General features: G+C 33.8%; 1 protein-coding gene across 1 annotated transcript in view; it reads right to left on the bottom strand.

Annotated features, from left to right (window-relative positions):
* The window catches only part of CPNE4 (copine 4), a 227,353-nt gene that overhangs the window by 67,285 nt on the left and 142,581 nt on the right, over positions 1-17,487 (bottom strand). Inside the window, exons 3-6 of the mRNA XM_083378425.1 lie at positions 16,799-16,978; positions 11,172-11,243; positions 8,767-8,841; positions 4,817-4,900 (exon numbers count right to left, since the gene is read on the bottom strand). Of these exons, the coding sequence (XP_083234551.1) occupies positions 4,817-4,900; positions 8,767-8,841; positions 11,172-11,243; positions 16,799-16,978 (411 nt within the window). The remainder of the gene's footprint in view (positions 1-4,816; positions 4,901-8,766; positions 8,842-11,171; positions 11,244-16,798; positions 16,979-17,487) is intronic.

Raw genomic sequence — 17,487 nt, 5'->3', positions numbered from 1 at the left:
GATTAAAAAGTACAATTTTAAGAGCAGGGAAAGAAGTTTCACTCCAGAATGAAAACAAGTACTGGAAAGGAATTTACTTTCTTTATGTCCAGTATATAACATGTTCATTCTTACATCCCACTACTAAAACATGGATTATTGAAATATTGGGGAGACTTTGATATAAGAAAGTTAACTGATAAACTGAATAACACTAAAAAAGATGTGGGCAACTTGGAAATATATTCCAATAAAGTACGATAAGCAAGTTTTTTGTGTTTTTTTTAAAAAATTCCATTAGCTACAGAAGACATGACAACAATGCACTTATATCACTGGGGCCTGAAGTTGAAATTTTAAGTCTCTAAAGCTTTTGGAGAAGTTAATGTTTTTTTAAAGGTGCATATTTTAAGATATATTTCATCAACCATCTTTCCTCCTCCCCTTAAGATTTAAGCAGTCTAAGATGAAGATTTTGTCACTACATTTTAAGAGCACATTTCTTGGACCTTCTGCAGTGTGTTTAGCCTGGGAAAGATATAGTTAAAGCTCATAGCTGTTTGAAAATATGTATCAGGATTTCACAATGATATTATTCCAAAGAATTCAAATTACAATGTAGATTCTAAGCACAAGGAAAAGAACTTAGATTAAATGTTAGAACAGACATTCTGATGGAAAATACTGTTTTAGAAAGTCTCCTTCTGTTACACATTTGCAGGCAACCTAGATGACTGCTATTTCCATAATGATTTTCCATGTCAGCAAGGTTGGGCTACGTGACTCTAGAAGTTCATCTTGATTTGTTTTCATGAAGTTCTCTCATTCTCTTTGTCAATACTTCAGAAAACTTAAATATTCCCACATGTTCTATTTTTATCATATGATTTCAGACTCAAACACTGCTGGAATATTCAAGGATGTGTCTAATGAGAATTGGCCACTGTGCTATGTTAACAACAGAATAGCAATATCAAAGTAAAGTAGTTGAAAGAAGTAATAGAACCAACAGGGCTTGTCAAGCAAATGTTTTAAGAGTAGGAGCTGTTTACACTTGCCTTCTTTGGTCAGCTAAGGGAATAAAGAGGAAATGTTAGTTAGCTTGGAATACAAACTATATTTATGGAGAGACCCCTAAAGAAGTGAGTTTCCCCCAACATCATAATGAGAAGATGACATGCTCAGTAGCCATAGACTGTCTTTGGGCAGAAGATTAGAAATGGGAATAAATGGGTCAATTTTTATTACACAAAGCCATCTTGTAACATATATGTCTTTTCAGTTGGCATTTTGGGTTTTGCGAATGAGAGTGAGGACATCCAGATCTGATCACTGTTCCTATAGTTTTCTTTCTGCTTAGACCAAAACAAAACTTTTCTGCTTAAACATTGAGTAAGTTTTCAGAGAGAAGATTTTGACTTCCGGTTTGCTGACGCAGCCGCCTTGGATGGTTGGAAGATGAGCTCCATTTTCCTTGTCCAGTTTCACATCGCTGGGGGACCCTGAAAAGGGTCAAATGTCGCCCTGTAGGGGCGGCCAGCAAGGAGGGACCCTCACAGTATCATGGGAGAGCAGTAGCTCTCCCACTAGAGCCAGCGAAACTCTCCAAACCGGTGGATGAAAGACCGGCCATAGAAATATGGCTCATCAAGACACTGCAGACAGCCGAAGTCACACTTACCACCAGGCAACTTTAAAGCAGTGCGGAAGAGACTGGATGAGATTTACCTCTCTTAAATCCTAATTATTTTTTGTACCTGCATAAGCTGCTAAAGTATTTTCCCACCTGTGGAGAGGGAAGGGAGAGTTTAGCCCTCCCTCCAGAAACAGTGGTGACAGACTACCCAGGGGAGTTTAAAACATTGAAAAAATTAATTGGATCCCAATTGGAATTTTATTTCCTAAAATTTGTGGATTAAAAGATTGTTTAATTTTTACTCTCTACTTTCTATTTTTATTGAAGATCTGGGTTTTCCCTTATAAAATAGAAGCAAAACTGAAAATATTAAAATAACTTTGGGAATTAGAGGAAATCTTCAATTGGCAGGAGCTACATCTTGTGGCTAAACTTGATACTTCAATTTGTTATTGTTTAAAAGAGACCTTGCTGACAGCCCAGAAAAGAGATAAGACACATGTAACCTTGAAACATTAGCTGGGAGAAGCTCAGCTGTGCTTCTTACCCAGTGTGGCGGGTAAACTCTTCTTTTTGAATTTCCTGATTGTAAAACTTATAGCTTAACACATTATCATGGAAGAAGAGCAGGAACAGACTTTTTCTATGGATGAGGATCAGGAACAAATTCTTTTTATGTTGAAAGCAATGCTTCAAACCCTCTTTACAGCTGGTGATGAAATAAGAAGCCATAAAAAAAACAAGAAGGCAGCCCGGACTTGCGAACTCAAATTCTAACTACAACCAAAGAATCACCTATACAGAATACAATAGAAAAAATGTAACAATTAAATATCATGACAGACGATTTAACTGCTCAACAAACACGGATAATGTAAAATCCAGAAAAGAACCTGACAATATGGAATAAGGAAAAGACTTTCTATATAAATCAGAAAGAGAATCAAGAAGAAGAACAGCCGGAAGAGAAGATAAACAATTCAGGACAACTATGTCGAGATGGAAAAATAAAGAGGTAACCTGTTAGATCTGCTAGTCCCCTCAAAAATGGCAACTGGATCATTTTTTCAATGTCAGATAATAGATGTAACAACACAAGGAGATTTATTTGATATCTCAAAAGATGATTTGGCAAAGAAAAAAAGCTAGAATAAGACTGAAGAAGAATGGGGTTTCATCCTATCTATGAGAATTAAAATAGAATATATTTAAATAGATAGGATCTGTACTTTGAACATAAGATATTGTTATGAATTGAGAAAAAGAAAATTCTCATTAAAACTTTGAAGTATAAATATTAATAGTCAAATTTGAATATTGATTTGCTCATAAAGGTCATGTAAAGGTGATTAATGTGTGTGTGTATGTGTGTGTGTGTGTGTGTGTGTTCAGGATACACATCTATTTACATTCTCACCATCTACATCAACAAATTAATAATACAATATATTATTCTTATTTTCTAATAATTCCAAATATCTTAAATTTAATAACCAAAGTTTCTTTTTCCCTCAACATTTAATACTTCCTCTCTCTTCCTCTTTGTATCTACTATCACATATTTAAGCTAATAATTTTTATTCGTACTGCTACATAAAGACATATTTATTACATTCATCAATAATTTTATATATATATATATATATATATATATATATATATATATATATATATGTAAAACAATTAAGATACATATAAATTAAAAACTATTGATAAATTTAAGAAAGTTGCTTTTGATTGTTAGAATAAAAATTGTGTCAATTTAATTAAGAGACAGTACATATTAAGGGGAAAAGAGAGGAAATATTTACTGTGTTAGCTTGAGATTTGTACTAATGATATTTGTATGTAATTATTGTAATCCAGTCACCATGTTGCTTTTCAAATATGTAATTGTAACATTAGAAAACCAATAAATTTTTTTAAAAAAAGATTTTGCTACAATAAATGTCTTTCGTCACATGCTAAAATAATTTCTCCAGAGCACTGCTGGCAACATCCCATTACAGTAGCATGGAAGTAATAGGATCACAATATATTATGCTTTGATATTATTAATAGACAGAGAGACGTTGATACAGAGAATAATTACATTTTTTAGCCATTTTATTATTGCTTGATTTTCATTCATGGGATCATTTTAGCAGAAAATGAGGAGAAAAGACGCATCAATTGCAATGTGCTGTTTGTACTGTCCAAAGTATGCATGCAACCCAAGTACAACTACATTCTCCATAACATTTGCACCATTTGTGAACTTTTCCAGAGAGTATTTAACTGATCTATTATTCATTCCTTGAGCATTGAAGCACTTGCTCGTTATGCTATTCATGCAGAAGAATGGCACAACACAACACCAAAGCTTCTCACTCCAGTTAAAAGCAACCTTTCACAATCACTTTTGCTTTTAAAAGTCTGAAGAGCCCACCAGTCTTTCCGTTTTTGACCAAACATTTTGACAGTGTAGTCAAATATTTTTAAAATCATTAAAGAAAGGGTACATATGGTATTATTCATATGATTGGCTTTTGAGTACATGATATATTTTTGTGACCAGAAGGACTGAACAGGAACTGCACTCTAGGGGAGAACTAATACATTGCTTTTCATTAATGTTTCTCAGCTTTGGCAACTTTAAATGTGTGGATTTCAACTCCCAGCTTTCTCCACCCCAACCTGGCTGGGAAATTGTGGGAGTTAAGAAACCCACACATCTTAAAGCTGCCAAGATTGGGAAACACTAATAAAGATCAAGGGCCCACAATTAGCAAGAAGTAGAGCTTCCATTTGTTTCAGTGGAAGTTTCCCATCCATGCAAATAGTATGAGGATCTGATGGTTTATAACTGCAGCGGTGTCAAACAGTCCAGCACGAAGAGGAGAAGTTAGGTTAAATGACAAAGAATGGAACTAAAATACATCCTGCTTTTCCTAGCCCACAACCAAGCTTTTCTTAAATTTAGCAAGGCTATCACTCTTCAGTTACACACTAGAAACAGGATATATTTTTTATAATATAGCACTTTTTTGAAGTCCTAAATCTCTGCTGTAGCATCACAGACAAGAATCACATTATTCAGAGGCTGTATTTTTAAAAAAAGCACAAGTAGAACAATACCCTCAAAAGAAATAGTGAGTTTACAAATAAACATTATATTTAAGTAAGTATGTTTGTGTATATGTGTGATATTTCTCAACTTACCTCGGTCCTATGAACAAGCTGTTGGGTTGCATCATCGTTCATTCGGAAGATTTCCAGAAAGGGATCAGATTTGCTGAAGAAATCCTGAAATGGAAAACATGGCACTTTTTTATTGTCAAAACTCTTGGATTATTTCACACAATCTTATTTGCTTGCCTACTGAATAGGGGAAAAGCCAATTTTTGTTTAATCTTTCAGTCAATATCTATTTTTATTTCAGCTGGTTCTTTTCTAAGTAGCCTCATATGTTGCAGCATCAGAACTTCATCCTATCTGTGAAATGGTGCTGATACTATTATGGTTTGGGCTGGGTGGACCAGGGTAGCCTACCAAAAAGTTAATGTCTTGGAATGGCAAAGTCCTGATCTTAATCTTACAGAAATGTTGTGGAAAGACCTGAAGTGGGCAATTTTCATGAGGAAGCCTACAAATATATAAAATTCTCCAAGCTGATTTGTAGGACTGATCAATAGTTATTGGAATATTTAGTTGCAGTTATTGCTGGCCAAGAGAGCACAGCAGTTACTGAAAACATAAGTTCACATATTTTTGCCACACACAAATATGCAACCTTGGATCATTTTCCTCAAAAAATAAATGAAGAAATATAACTTTTTTCACTCATTTAATTGGGTTTTCTTTGTTTAGCTTTCTATAGAAAACATGTTTTAAACTATTAATAAAGAGAAATACTGAATAGAGTGCTAACTTGTGTGTGTGTGTGTGTGTGTGTGTGTGTTTGTCTGAATTTTCCCTTTCATATAATGTAAAATTATTTTGTTCATCTATGCTTGACACTTCAAGATGAAATGAAATGAAAACAGTAGCCATCATCCTATGAATAAGTAACGGTGACTTCCCCACGTGGAATGAAATTGTTAAAAGTTTGGGCAATCTCAATTTGATTATATAAATACAACCTTGTAGTTTTCTTGGCCATATTATGAATGTGAGTTGCCACTATCTTTTTCTTGATTTTTAAAAAATGTTCTTCTGAATACACAGGTCTGTTTTTTTCACGTGGTTTTCCTGAACAGTTCTGATTTTTCACCTTGGTCTTCTAACCAAATACAAACCATTTGTCTATGCTTAGATTTTTTTTTTTGGAAGAGTAGCTCATATTATCTAGACATTTCCACTTTCTATAAATGGGAAGTAGTTAACTCCAGCTGAATACAAAACGTTGCTAGAGAAAATCTTAATAACACCTCTGATGAAGATAACACAGGGAATTTTGGGGAATTTTTCACATATAGCGAACAGATATGTATACCAAATTCACTGAACTCTCAAATCAAATGAATATATCACAGTTCATTCCATCACAAGTTTATTAATTTCTTTGACTTTACAGTAGATAAAAGAACCCAGAGTTATCAGATTAAAACACCCAAAGGAAAATAAATACAATATAGACTACATAAAAGAGCAAATTAACTTAAAAAGACAAGCAAATTATCAAAATTTCTAGACAGTTAAATATCTATCAGCTTTGATAAGTGCAGTAAATTTAGTGAACTTCTGAAGATATGTGGTGATGTATCTGCTTAGAACAGGCAAATATCTCATCTTTCAATAAATTGGTTGTGGATTAAAAGAAACATTATTAATTCAGTTTGCCATGCTATGTAGAAGAGGCGTGACAGGAGGAGGATGTGGGAAAATATTTCTGTTTCCTTCAGTTGTTCTTGCACAGGAACACTGTGAAATCTTTTTCTACCAGGGAAGATGATAGGACATTACCAACATGTGGGTTGGTAAAGGATACTTGTTAAATATGCCACATTAGAAAACTATCTCCCATACAAGCCTGCTGCTATATGGTTATTTATTAGGTTCACAGGCTAATAAAAATTCAAGATAGTCTAGTAAGCAGACAGCAGGCAATTTTCCATTACAATATCTGCAAAAGAGTTTATCTATTATTCACTTTATTCAGTAATTAAATAAAAATGGATTACATTTCCACTTTAGAATAACTCAGAGAATATGTTACTTCTATATGAATAATAATAACTTGCTGAAATTCCTAACTAACTCTATTTGATCAATTGACCTGGAGAGTTGATGCATAATCTTGTTTGCTTCAGAATCAGTTGAGTCTGGAACATCCCTAGGAAAAACTCCATTGATGAACTTAATAACTATAATGATAACTGCCTTCTTTTCAAGGCACCATGTTCACCAGATTACAGAGTACATTTGTGTAAACAAAGAAAAATCAACTACTGGTGCACCTGTTCTTTTGTATCTTGGGGCGTGCCTTTCTCCCCTCTCCTTTTTTTTCTTTTTTGCATGACCAGAAGCTTTCAAACTATATACAACAGATCCCTATAATTTCATACTATCTAAAAATGTGACTACATTAAAACTCTTAAAAATTAAACATAATGAGCTGAGGTTAAAACTTCACAGTCAAGAACAAACTGTTCCCCCAATAAGGATAATTCACCTTTCAGATGAGCCACAAAACAAAGGTTTTAGATAGTGATTAAATATACCTAACTTAGGGATGCTATTAACCTTTGCACCTTAGTCAGATTACAGATTCATTACACTTTCTAACATAAATATTGCTGGCAGTTTTAATTAGATTTGTGGTTTCCTTCTAATCCCATACAGACTATGCTGCAAACTTCGCATGTATTCATACAGTATTAATAAGATTCTTTTTTTAAAAAAGAAAGTCTTCTATCTGTTCTATTTACATAATCAACTTTTGCTGTAACATAGGCACTTTTTAAAATTGACATACCTGAATTTCAATGGTAGAGAACCTTTAAGGAGATATACTAAGCTGTAGTTAATTAAATATATAAATCTTAGCAAAGACGTAAATTGCTTCTATATGGGAACAGTGCTCAGTGCTTATTTACAGATGTGTCACTGGGAATCAGAAGATATATAAATTTAATATATTATGGCTAGTCACACAGTCATCCAGATATATAGACTGCATTTGGCATTTCAACCCACCTATTGAGTCCCTTCCAATGACTTGGGATAGGCAGTTGTTATCCTGCTAGTGTTATTATTATTATTATTATTTGGAGATACTTTATCAAAAAGACTAGTATCTTTTCTTCCTTCTTCACTGTTTTTTCTATCCTATCCTATCCATTCTATTTTTTTATTCTATCAACTGCCTCCTTCTTCATATCACTCTTTACAGATTCTCTTAACTTTTCTACTTGGCTTCCTTATAAGCTTTAGAGGAATGCAACTAATCTGCCATTTTGTCAAAGATGGATGTACCATCTATGACATCTTTTTTCATGTGTTTAGAGCTACAGGACCAAATTTAAGGTATAGAGTAGTATTTATATTTTTGCTTGAGTTCATCCTGAGTTCTGTAATATTTATTCTGAGATATGTAAAGTTAGAGATAAGGTAAGGTGTAAATATTGTTGAATAAAAACAGAGCATAAATAAAACTCAAAATCATTTCTAAAATAAATAACTTTTTCTTAATGAATGTCTATCTTCTCTGGTTAAGTGGCCAAAATATTTTGGCAGGAACACATGAAAAGCACTAAGTTTCTGGATACTGATACATTAGCTGGAAAAATCTCCTGGGATGAGGGGAAGCATGCTCAATAATTCAGATTTAAACATTTGATCAAATTTATATTGCAAGATGTCAACTTTAAATGTTATTGTCTGTGATAAGTTGGAAGAAGCCAACTGCTGTGATTGTTGGCATTTTAAATAAACAAGGTCCCCACATAATTAAATTGTCTTTTTCCTAATTACATTCCATTGGGAATTTTACTCCCTCATTTCTATGTAACTTGACGAAAGCCTCATTATGAGGATTAATCTGACAATCTCCAATATGTTTAATAACATTAGCTCTACAAAAATAGCTGCAGGGGAGGATGTCTCATTAAATCACATTTGTCTGCATTTCTCTTTCATTCAGTAAGGTTAAAATAAAACAGTTGGCTTACCTTGTCATCTAATTTTCTTGCACTAAAGGAAAGCTCAACATAGTCATCATTGCCAGATAATTCTTCAGCGATTACCTATGTGAAAATCCACAGTTACATTTCAATGGAAGACAAGGGAATGAGGAATAAAATCTCAGGTAACACATTATAAAAATGTGCATGCATGGAGAACAGAAGGATTCATGAGGCTCATAATGTGATAACTTCATTATCAGGAATAGAACACAAATGCTAGTATAATGTTCCATTTCTGCATTCTTACAGGCCATGTTCTCCAGAACATGACTGGGAGTCAGAAGCATACAAATTCTTCCAAACATTTGATATATATCATTATTTTATATGTTGATACATGTTATCTGAAACATTTTATCATGTATATAATATTTGATCTATGAATCATAATTATTATGCCCATGTCCATTTTATTGTGTATATTATACTATAATATCAGAGTATGCATATTGTACATATTGTGTATTATGCATTGCTGTATTGCCACCACAATATTTCAATTTGCATATTGATCTGAAAAAGCTTCATTTTGATTTAAAAGTGAAAACTAAACACACAATCATTCAAGCACAAGCGTGGTCCTTCTCTAACCCTTTGAGAGTTAAAAGCCAGACTTTTCTAGAAATATGTTAAAGTATTACACACAATGTCTATGGACAGTTATAATATACAAGTGTGATGTCACTCCTAATATTCATTTACTGAAAAATTTTGTTTCCTGTTTAAAGGAAACAGGGAGGCTTGTTTGTCTGCATCAAATAAAACATGAGAGCCACTAGAATAGAGCAATGACAATATATAATTACAAATTGGAGTTTTATACTCAGTATTTTTAATTCTGCCACCCAAGACAGTCTACTTGGTCACAGGCCTATAAAAATTTACAAGAATCTCAAATGTTTGGAAAGACAAATTTGATATTATTTACTATTCTGCAAATGGCAATTTATATGCAAATAGTGGTCCATTTCAATTTTGTATATAGCTCACATAATCTCTTGTATTTTATTTATTCCTGCCTGGATAAAAAAATATTTGAATTGCACAGAATACCTATTCAATGAGAATTATGACAATACAGAACATATTTGTCTGTTCATTTTGGCACTTTGAAGCTCACAAAATATCTTTAAGGTGTTTAATGTGCAGTTATGTGATTAAAATCTGTTTAGGAAAAAAATAAATTTGTTGCTACCTTATTGTGTGCATATGCTTTTATTTTCTTAAAGTTAATGGAAGCCTTTGTCAATCAGGTACATTCTGATATGCTATTCTAACCCTCTGTTAGCCTAACAATGAACCATGCCTATTGGATGGTTGAACATCTTTTCCAAAACATATGGGTATTCTGCAGGTTCTGCTCAGAGGAGTCAATATCTACAGCATGTAAGGAACATGTAAACTAAACTCCACCCCTTCTCTTCATGAAATAAAGGAGCAGGGACTTGGGATTGTGATGCTGTGCCTGCTATCTTCAACTGTTGATCACTGCCCGCCTCACACACACTACTAATGGGCCCACTCGCTGAGGACACCAGTTTGGTCAAGGCTGGTTTCTGATCCCAAATATTTTCATTAAAGTTTTCACACAAATATTGTTGGGCATTTGATTAGTCCTAAACACAACTGCTGTTCCAGGCTTACTGCTGAGCTGACACATGCTAATTCCATTTATATTTCATGTCATGGGGCTCATTTAATTAGGTTATAGATCCCTCACAACAATTTCAAATTGCATTCCAATTTAGAATGTAGTATTTATGATCACATAGTAATATTATAATGTTTATTCCATTCTTCATGTAATGAGAAATTAATGAAAATAATATAGTTCCCTGAGATATCATTTTCCCCAGTAACATTTAACTTAAAAGCACCTATTTCAGTAGTGCTTTTCAGATTTCAAAGTTGTAAAAATAAAACGGAGAAGTGAAAGTTTCACAAATGTGGTGAGATAAAATTAGATTTTAAAAGGAAAATGGTTTGGGTTAAGAGGACCATTATGTTGTTGTTCTATAACCTAAGGATAACAATTGCTGATTTGAAATTGAAGGAATATATATCCTAGTGCCTTCCAGCTATTTTGAAGAGCAATTGAAGTTTTTGGCAATTAGCAATTGGTTTCAGTATATAAAGCTAGTAATTTGCTTCTCTGCCTGTAAACTAATGCACGTATATTTTATGAAGAGCACACTATACCATTCAATAAATTAACACAAATATTTTTAAACACATGCTATGTTTTATCATTGTCAGGTTTTGGAAACATATGCCAACAAAGAATTTGCATTTAAAACTCAGCAAAGATGGGCAAAGCTAATGTTAAATATGAATTACTCTTTTTTCACTCAAGAATGAAAGCGAGAAAACATTACTACAGATAGACCTACCGTTATGGAAGATTTCCCTGCTGTGTTGCCATGTTTCAATAAAGATTTTGAGAGTTTTCTCTGAGAAACAATCTGTATAACATAAAAAGAGGAATACTGATGAAACAAGCCACAGTTTATGTCTAGATGATATATGATGCAGCTTACTAAATAATTAACAGAAAACAAAATTAAGTCTACGCCACATAATTTAAAAATTTAAAACAGTAAAATTTAACCCAGAAAAGTAAGCGCAATAGTCCACAATATTTGCTGAAAAATTCCTATGTTAAATACTGCAACATATGGAGGAGTAAATGAATCATACAAGGGGACAACAAATTCCAGACTTCTGATGTAGCCAGAGAGAAGCCCATTTCAGTTATTTTATTTCTGCTTAGACATCATTGCTACAGCCGCCTATAATAGGGCTAAAAGATCTACATACCTGTCATTTTCTTTGTTTCCAGTTATCTGTCATGTGCTCATTTAATTTCCTAGATAAAATATGACCTGCACCTGTTTTCTTTTCTCATAGCTTTGCAGTAAATCAGTATAAGCAACAGAGGAAAGAAAACTCTGAAAAAGAAGATTTAGAAAGCAAAGGTTTATTATCCAGCCACAAGAGCTGAAGATTAAATGTAAGATCAATAAAAATATTCTTGTTTGCTTTAAAAATCCATTAAAAATAACCTATTTAACACTTTAGTTCTGAGATAAAATGCTATTTGCTATTCATTACAGGAAAAAATGGTAATTCTCTTGCAAAAAAATGAAGAGACTTTTTTAGATGCAACTACGTTAGCTTTATATAATGCATGTCATATGGGAGAAGAATGAAAGTTATGACATATACAACATAGTTGAACCAAAAGTTATGCTCACCTCTTGAGAGCTGAATCAGACGCAGCCCACCAAAAACAAGAGGGAGTTGTAACAAACATTAAATTTGATTTAATTTAATATAGTGCATATTTACATTTTCTCCAGCAGGGGACAGCAGCAAATTCACCTCACCTTATCTTGGAAGTGAAAGCTCTTGTCTTGATTAGGAAAGTAATTGTTAATATTCCAGGCCTAGCGAAATCTAAAAAGGCTACTAAGGGCTAAAAATCTACTTCTTTAACACTGCCAAAAAAACTTCATGGGTGCAGCCATCAGAAATGAGCCAGAAATACCAGTAATAATGTAAATAACATTAAATGTTTAATGTGTAAATAATAGTGGTATTGCAATATCAGTAATTGGTTTGTGGCCAATTGAAGATTTGAACCCTTGTCTCACTGTCTTAATCAAAAGTTAAGATGTGTGATCTTAGACAATTCTGACTACATCACTGCACTGTTTGAAGGAAAAAAACAGAAGAGATTATTTTAGCCAATTTGAGCAACTTCCTAGACAGATAGGAATAAAAAGGGAGTAAATAATACAACAAAAGTGGGACAGATTACAATTCTGTCAATAAAATACATTAGAAGATTTCTGATGGAGCTATATACTCACACAAAAGCAGTGTTTTCATAAATAAAACAGCTGGGCTTATTTTGATCACTGTATTGTTCATTTCCATTAAAGGACAATTTGTGTTATGTTGCCACAGCAAATAATTTCTGGATAGAAATGCCTCTTATGTCAGTTGTCAAATGGGAAATAAAATAGATGCATTTGGCAGTTCAATGTCTTCATCAATTCCTTCAAGAGTAATTAATAATTACTGATTGAAAGACATCACTTATGTAATTGAGAGGAAATCAATTTATGGTGGCATTAAACTGCCCTTTGAATATGCATGCTAAGTTGTGCTATGAAGCTAGGCACTTAGGGAAACATGTTTATTGCTTATTCATAGGTGTAAAAATTCCCTATCAGCTTAGTAACTTGTAAAGAAGCATATTGCAACTAAGGAGTACACATAAGAAGCAACTGACAAATGAAATTCAAAAGCCATCAAAAATGGAGGCTCAGGGATCAAGCAACATGACAGAATTCTGATATGGCTGAATAAATAGATTTTCTTGAAAAGCCACCCGACTGTCAAAACATTCAGCTTTAATGTTTTTCTGCAATGGTAAAAAACCTGATTCTTAGAAAGTTGAATGGCATCTATCAATTTATACACAAAATAATTTGCACATGTGGCCTGAGGAAAAGCTTGCTAGGACCCCATATTTACCAAATCTCAAATAAAGCAAAAAATAGCAGCTAGATAAATAGATTTCTTTTAAATTCTGTATCTGATTCTCAGACACAAGTGTACAAGTCCCTGAAGCTTTCTTGGCAAGGTTTTCAGAAGCGATTTGTCACTGCCTTCTTCCTAAGGCTAAAAAGTCACCCACTGGCTTTGTGCCCAAGGAAGGACTAGAATTCACAGTCTCCTGTTTTCTACTGTGATATCTTAACCACTATACAAACTGACTCTCTATATAATTAAATAAGCCTATAAACTGACAGAGCTTCTAAATTTTATATGTAGGGAATAACAGCGTGGGGACTGCAAGACACAATTACATGGATTGGCAACCTGAAGTGTTCCAAATACAGAAATGCTGAGCCAGAATTTCCAGCAGCTCCACAATCCATAATGGCAAGTGGTGGGAGATATAGATTAACAATACACAGACAATCACCTATTCTGCATCCATATACTACTGGATTATATCCACAGAAATTGTATTGTTGTTGTTAGCTGCAAAGTCATGTCCGACCCATCATGACCCCATGGACAACGTTCCTCCAGGCCTTCCTGTCCTCTACCATCTTCTGGAGTCCATTTAACCTCATGCCTACTGCTTCGGTAGAAATTATATACATTTTTTAAAAATGTAAAAACTTTAAAAATCATGTATATCTGTGTATGTAAGAGTGAGGCAACCATGAGAACTAATGATGAGCATTTCATGAAATTGAAACTGGTACTTGTCACTTCACTAGAAGGGGTTGCTAACATTTTACCCTCACTTTGGAATACTGTCAGGCCCAGTACTTGCCCTCTCCCCCTCATTTTGGGATTAATGACCAGATTCCTGGCACCACTGACCTTCATGAATATTCCATGTTTTTGCATAAAGCTCTACCACAGCGGCATACTAAGGAATTTGACATCTGGAACAGATGTTTTTTAATGCTTTTGTTCTCTATATTACAAAATTATGTTCAGTAATAATTATGAAATGAAATGGATAATAACAATGGCCAGAAAAAATATAAAGTGAAAGGTTTGTTTTATTAAAGCTGAAGAGCCAGCGTTTGTCCGAGGACGTCTCCGTGGTCATGTGGCCAGCATGACTAGACACCAAAGGCGCACGGAATGCTGTTACCTTCCCACCGTAGTGGTCCCTATTTTTCTACTTGCATTTTTACGTGCTTTCAAACTGCTAGGTTGGCAGAAGCTGGGATGAGTAACAGGCGCTCACTCTGTTACGCGGCACTCGGGATTTGACCCGCCAAACTGCTGACCTTCTGTTCGACAAGCTCAGCGTCCTAACCCACTGAGCCACTGCTTCCCTTACATTCTGTCAATTTGTTAATAACTTCATTTGTCAAATCCCACCTGAAAAGCCCAACAAAGTAAAATACTGAAGACATAGCAATCTCTAATGTAAACTTTAATTACGCATAGCATACTGGTAGATAGAAGTAAAGCTAGCTCTGGCAATATGGGGGGAAATAGATAATTAAAAGAGTAAAACTTTCCCTCCCTCTCTGACCAGTTAGGTCACATTGTCCAATTAATCTCCCAGCAGATTATGAGAAGAAAGCTTCCGCTGTCCAAAACATTTCTTCAGCAGCTTCGCTCTCACACTGAACACAGGGAACACCTGTGGATTCCAAGCTCTCCCCTCACAACTGTAGGCAAGCTAAAAGCAATATGGCAGTCTTAATAAAAAAAATCTTTGAAGCTTGACATAATTAACATTGATTTTTCTTATGTAATTTTATCCAAGGGGAAATATAGCCAGATTTGTCAATCTATCTTCATTCATAGTTGACTAAAGTCATTTTATTACTGTATTAATTTTTATTAATTTCAATATTGAAAAGCTTCTTTCACATGAATCAACAGTATACAAATTAGGAAAAGTCATATAGTCCCATTTTAGTCATGAAAAACCAGCTGGTGACTTTTGGCCAGTCACAGTTTCTTTCAGCCCAACTCACCTCACGGGGTTGTAATGGAGAAAACAGGAGGAGGAAGGAGTATTAGATATTTTTGCTGCATTGAGTTATTTATAAAAATAATAAAGGCAAAATAAAAATAAGGGATGGATGGATGGATAGATGGATCGATCGATCGATAAGCTTGGTAGAAATTCATTAAAATCTCATTTCATAATGAATCCCTGAAATTACAATACTGTACATGTCTTTGTTTCTTTGGGATAGATTCTAGTGGCTTTTAAATGACTCCATAGATGTAAATTTTCCTCTAAAATATCTTCACAGGAAAATGTGTTATAAATTTCTATTAGATTTGATAACATTGTCTAAAGTTTTGTGGTTTTTTACAAAAATGGATGAATAAGTGAATCATAGTGAACACTGCCATTATTTGATCTATTTCTTTAAAATAAGTGCCTAACTTTTGGTTAAACAGGCATTCAGACATTGTCCTTTTAATTTCTTTTGGCATCACATGACTAGTATCTTTTACACTTTCTCCTGGCCTCTTCATTAAAATTTAATTCTTTTTTCTGTGTTAATTACCATTTCCTTACATGTTATAGTTTGATAATAAATGGCCTTTCCATAACTGTGGGCACCAATGAACAATTTTAAAACTTTCACTGTATGTTGTTCAAGGCTGATTCTGCTATTTGCAAATATTGTATCTTTGTGTCAGATTAACCTTTTCCAAAACTTCACATCAGAAAATAGATAACCCAGAAACATTATTTTAGTTTTGAATGAACTATCCCAATTCTCAACAGTTTTTCTCCATTTCATAACTATTTCTACAACCATTAAATCGCCAAGCGTCAACTTAATTATTTTATCTTTTTCAATGACAGAAAAGACCATCTTTATTCTAAAGAACATCACTTCCTTTCTTAACCAGATTAACTCTAAGGTTGTATGGAACTAGTTTTGGCCAAACAGTGATGTACAATAAATTAAAACATCATTCATTTTCTCTTCTTCATTAAAACCTTGGTATGTATGAGTGTCTCTTTCTTTGCTCCCCCCCCCAAATTCTGTTTGTGTTGATTTTACTAATATTACATTTCTCCTCTCCATTATCAATGCTTATGGACTATCTTTCAGACCTGCCAAATCTTTTGTTGCTTTTAGTGTACTGTAGGTGCTCTGAATGCACTAATTTGTATTTCTTCAGATTTTTTTGTTAACTATACAAGATGTTGAAGGCATTACACATTTCACAATATAGCCAGACATTGCTTCAATTACCTCATCTGTCAATCTTATTTCATCTTGGTATCATACCTCACTCATTATTTATTATTTAGTTCATTATTCAAATCTTTATTTCTCTCAGATATTGCATAAAAGTCACAGTTATTAATATTTACTGATAGTGTATATTTGGTATTTAGATTGTTTGCTGCTATAATCAGCAAAGACTTTTGGCAGTGACCGAAGTAAATAAAGGCAGCAAGAAAAATCAACCAAGAAAACCACAAATACTTTACCTGCCCCAGAGTACATTCCATGCCACCAAGGAAATCTGCTTCTTTCAGCCCATTGTGATTGCTGCTGATATCATGGACTTCAAATCGTAGCCTCTGCACTTCTTCAAAATAAAAATCCACTGTGAATAGCTTTGAGAAGACAGGGTTTATGCAAGTTCTTATGACTTCTGTCCGGTCAACCTGTCAATCAAGAGAGTCAGTTATTAGGTTTTTTTAAAGTCATCTAAAACAGATTTGAAATGTAGAACACGTGTGACAAATTATTCTTAACATACCGGTAATTGAAAACAAAACTTTCTTTAAAACATAATTAAAAACAAAACTTTCTTTACAAAATAAGAAATTTTAAAGGATAAGAATCATTCTAATAATACACATAGACTCAAGAAACAGTTTTGGTAGGTAGTTTTAGAGGGTCGGAACAAACTGTATCAACTATAGCAACCATTAATATCTCTAGCTAAGTTAACAACCTCACATGAGCTTCTATTTCTAGTACAGGGTAGATTAGGAATGAACTTGTATTTATTGTTAAATGTTCTGACAGAGAGAAGAAAAAAAAATCCAGTCTGGGTCTGTAACAGTTTTATGTCCTCCCTTCATGACTGGTTTCTGTCCATAGCCATGAATACCTAGGTTGAATTTATACCTGTTCAAGAAGGAATATGAGAGAGTGAAACAGAATATGG

Source organism: Vipera ursinii (assembly GCF_947247035.1).
Source record: "Vipera ursinii genome assembly, chromosome: Z".
Taxonomy (NCBI): domain Eukaryota; kingdom Metazoa; phylum Chordata; class Lepidosauria; order Squamata; family Viperidae; genus Vipera; species Vipera ursinii.
Note: the sequence above shows the minus strand (reverse complement) of the source record. Positions and strands in the feature narration are given on the sequence as shown.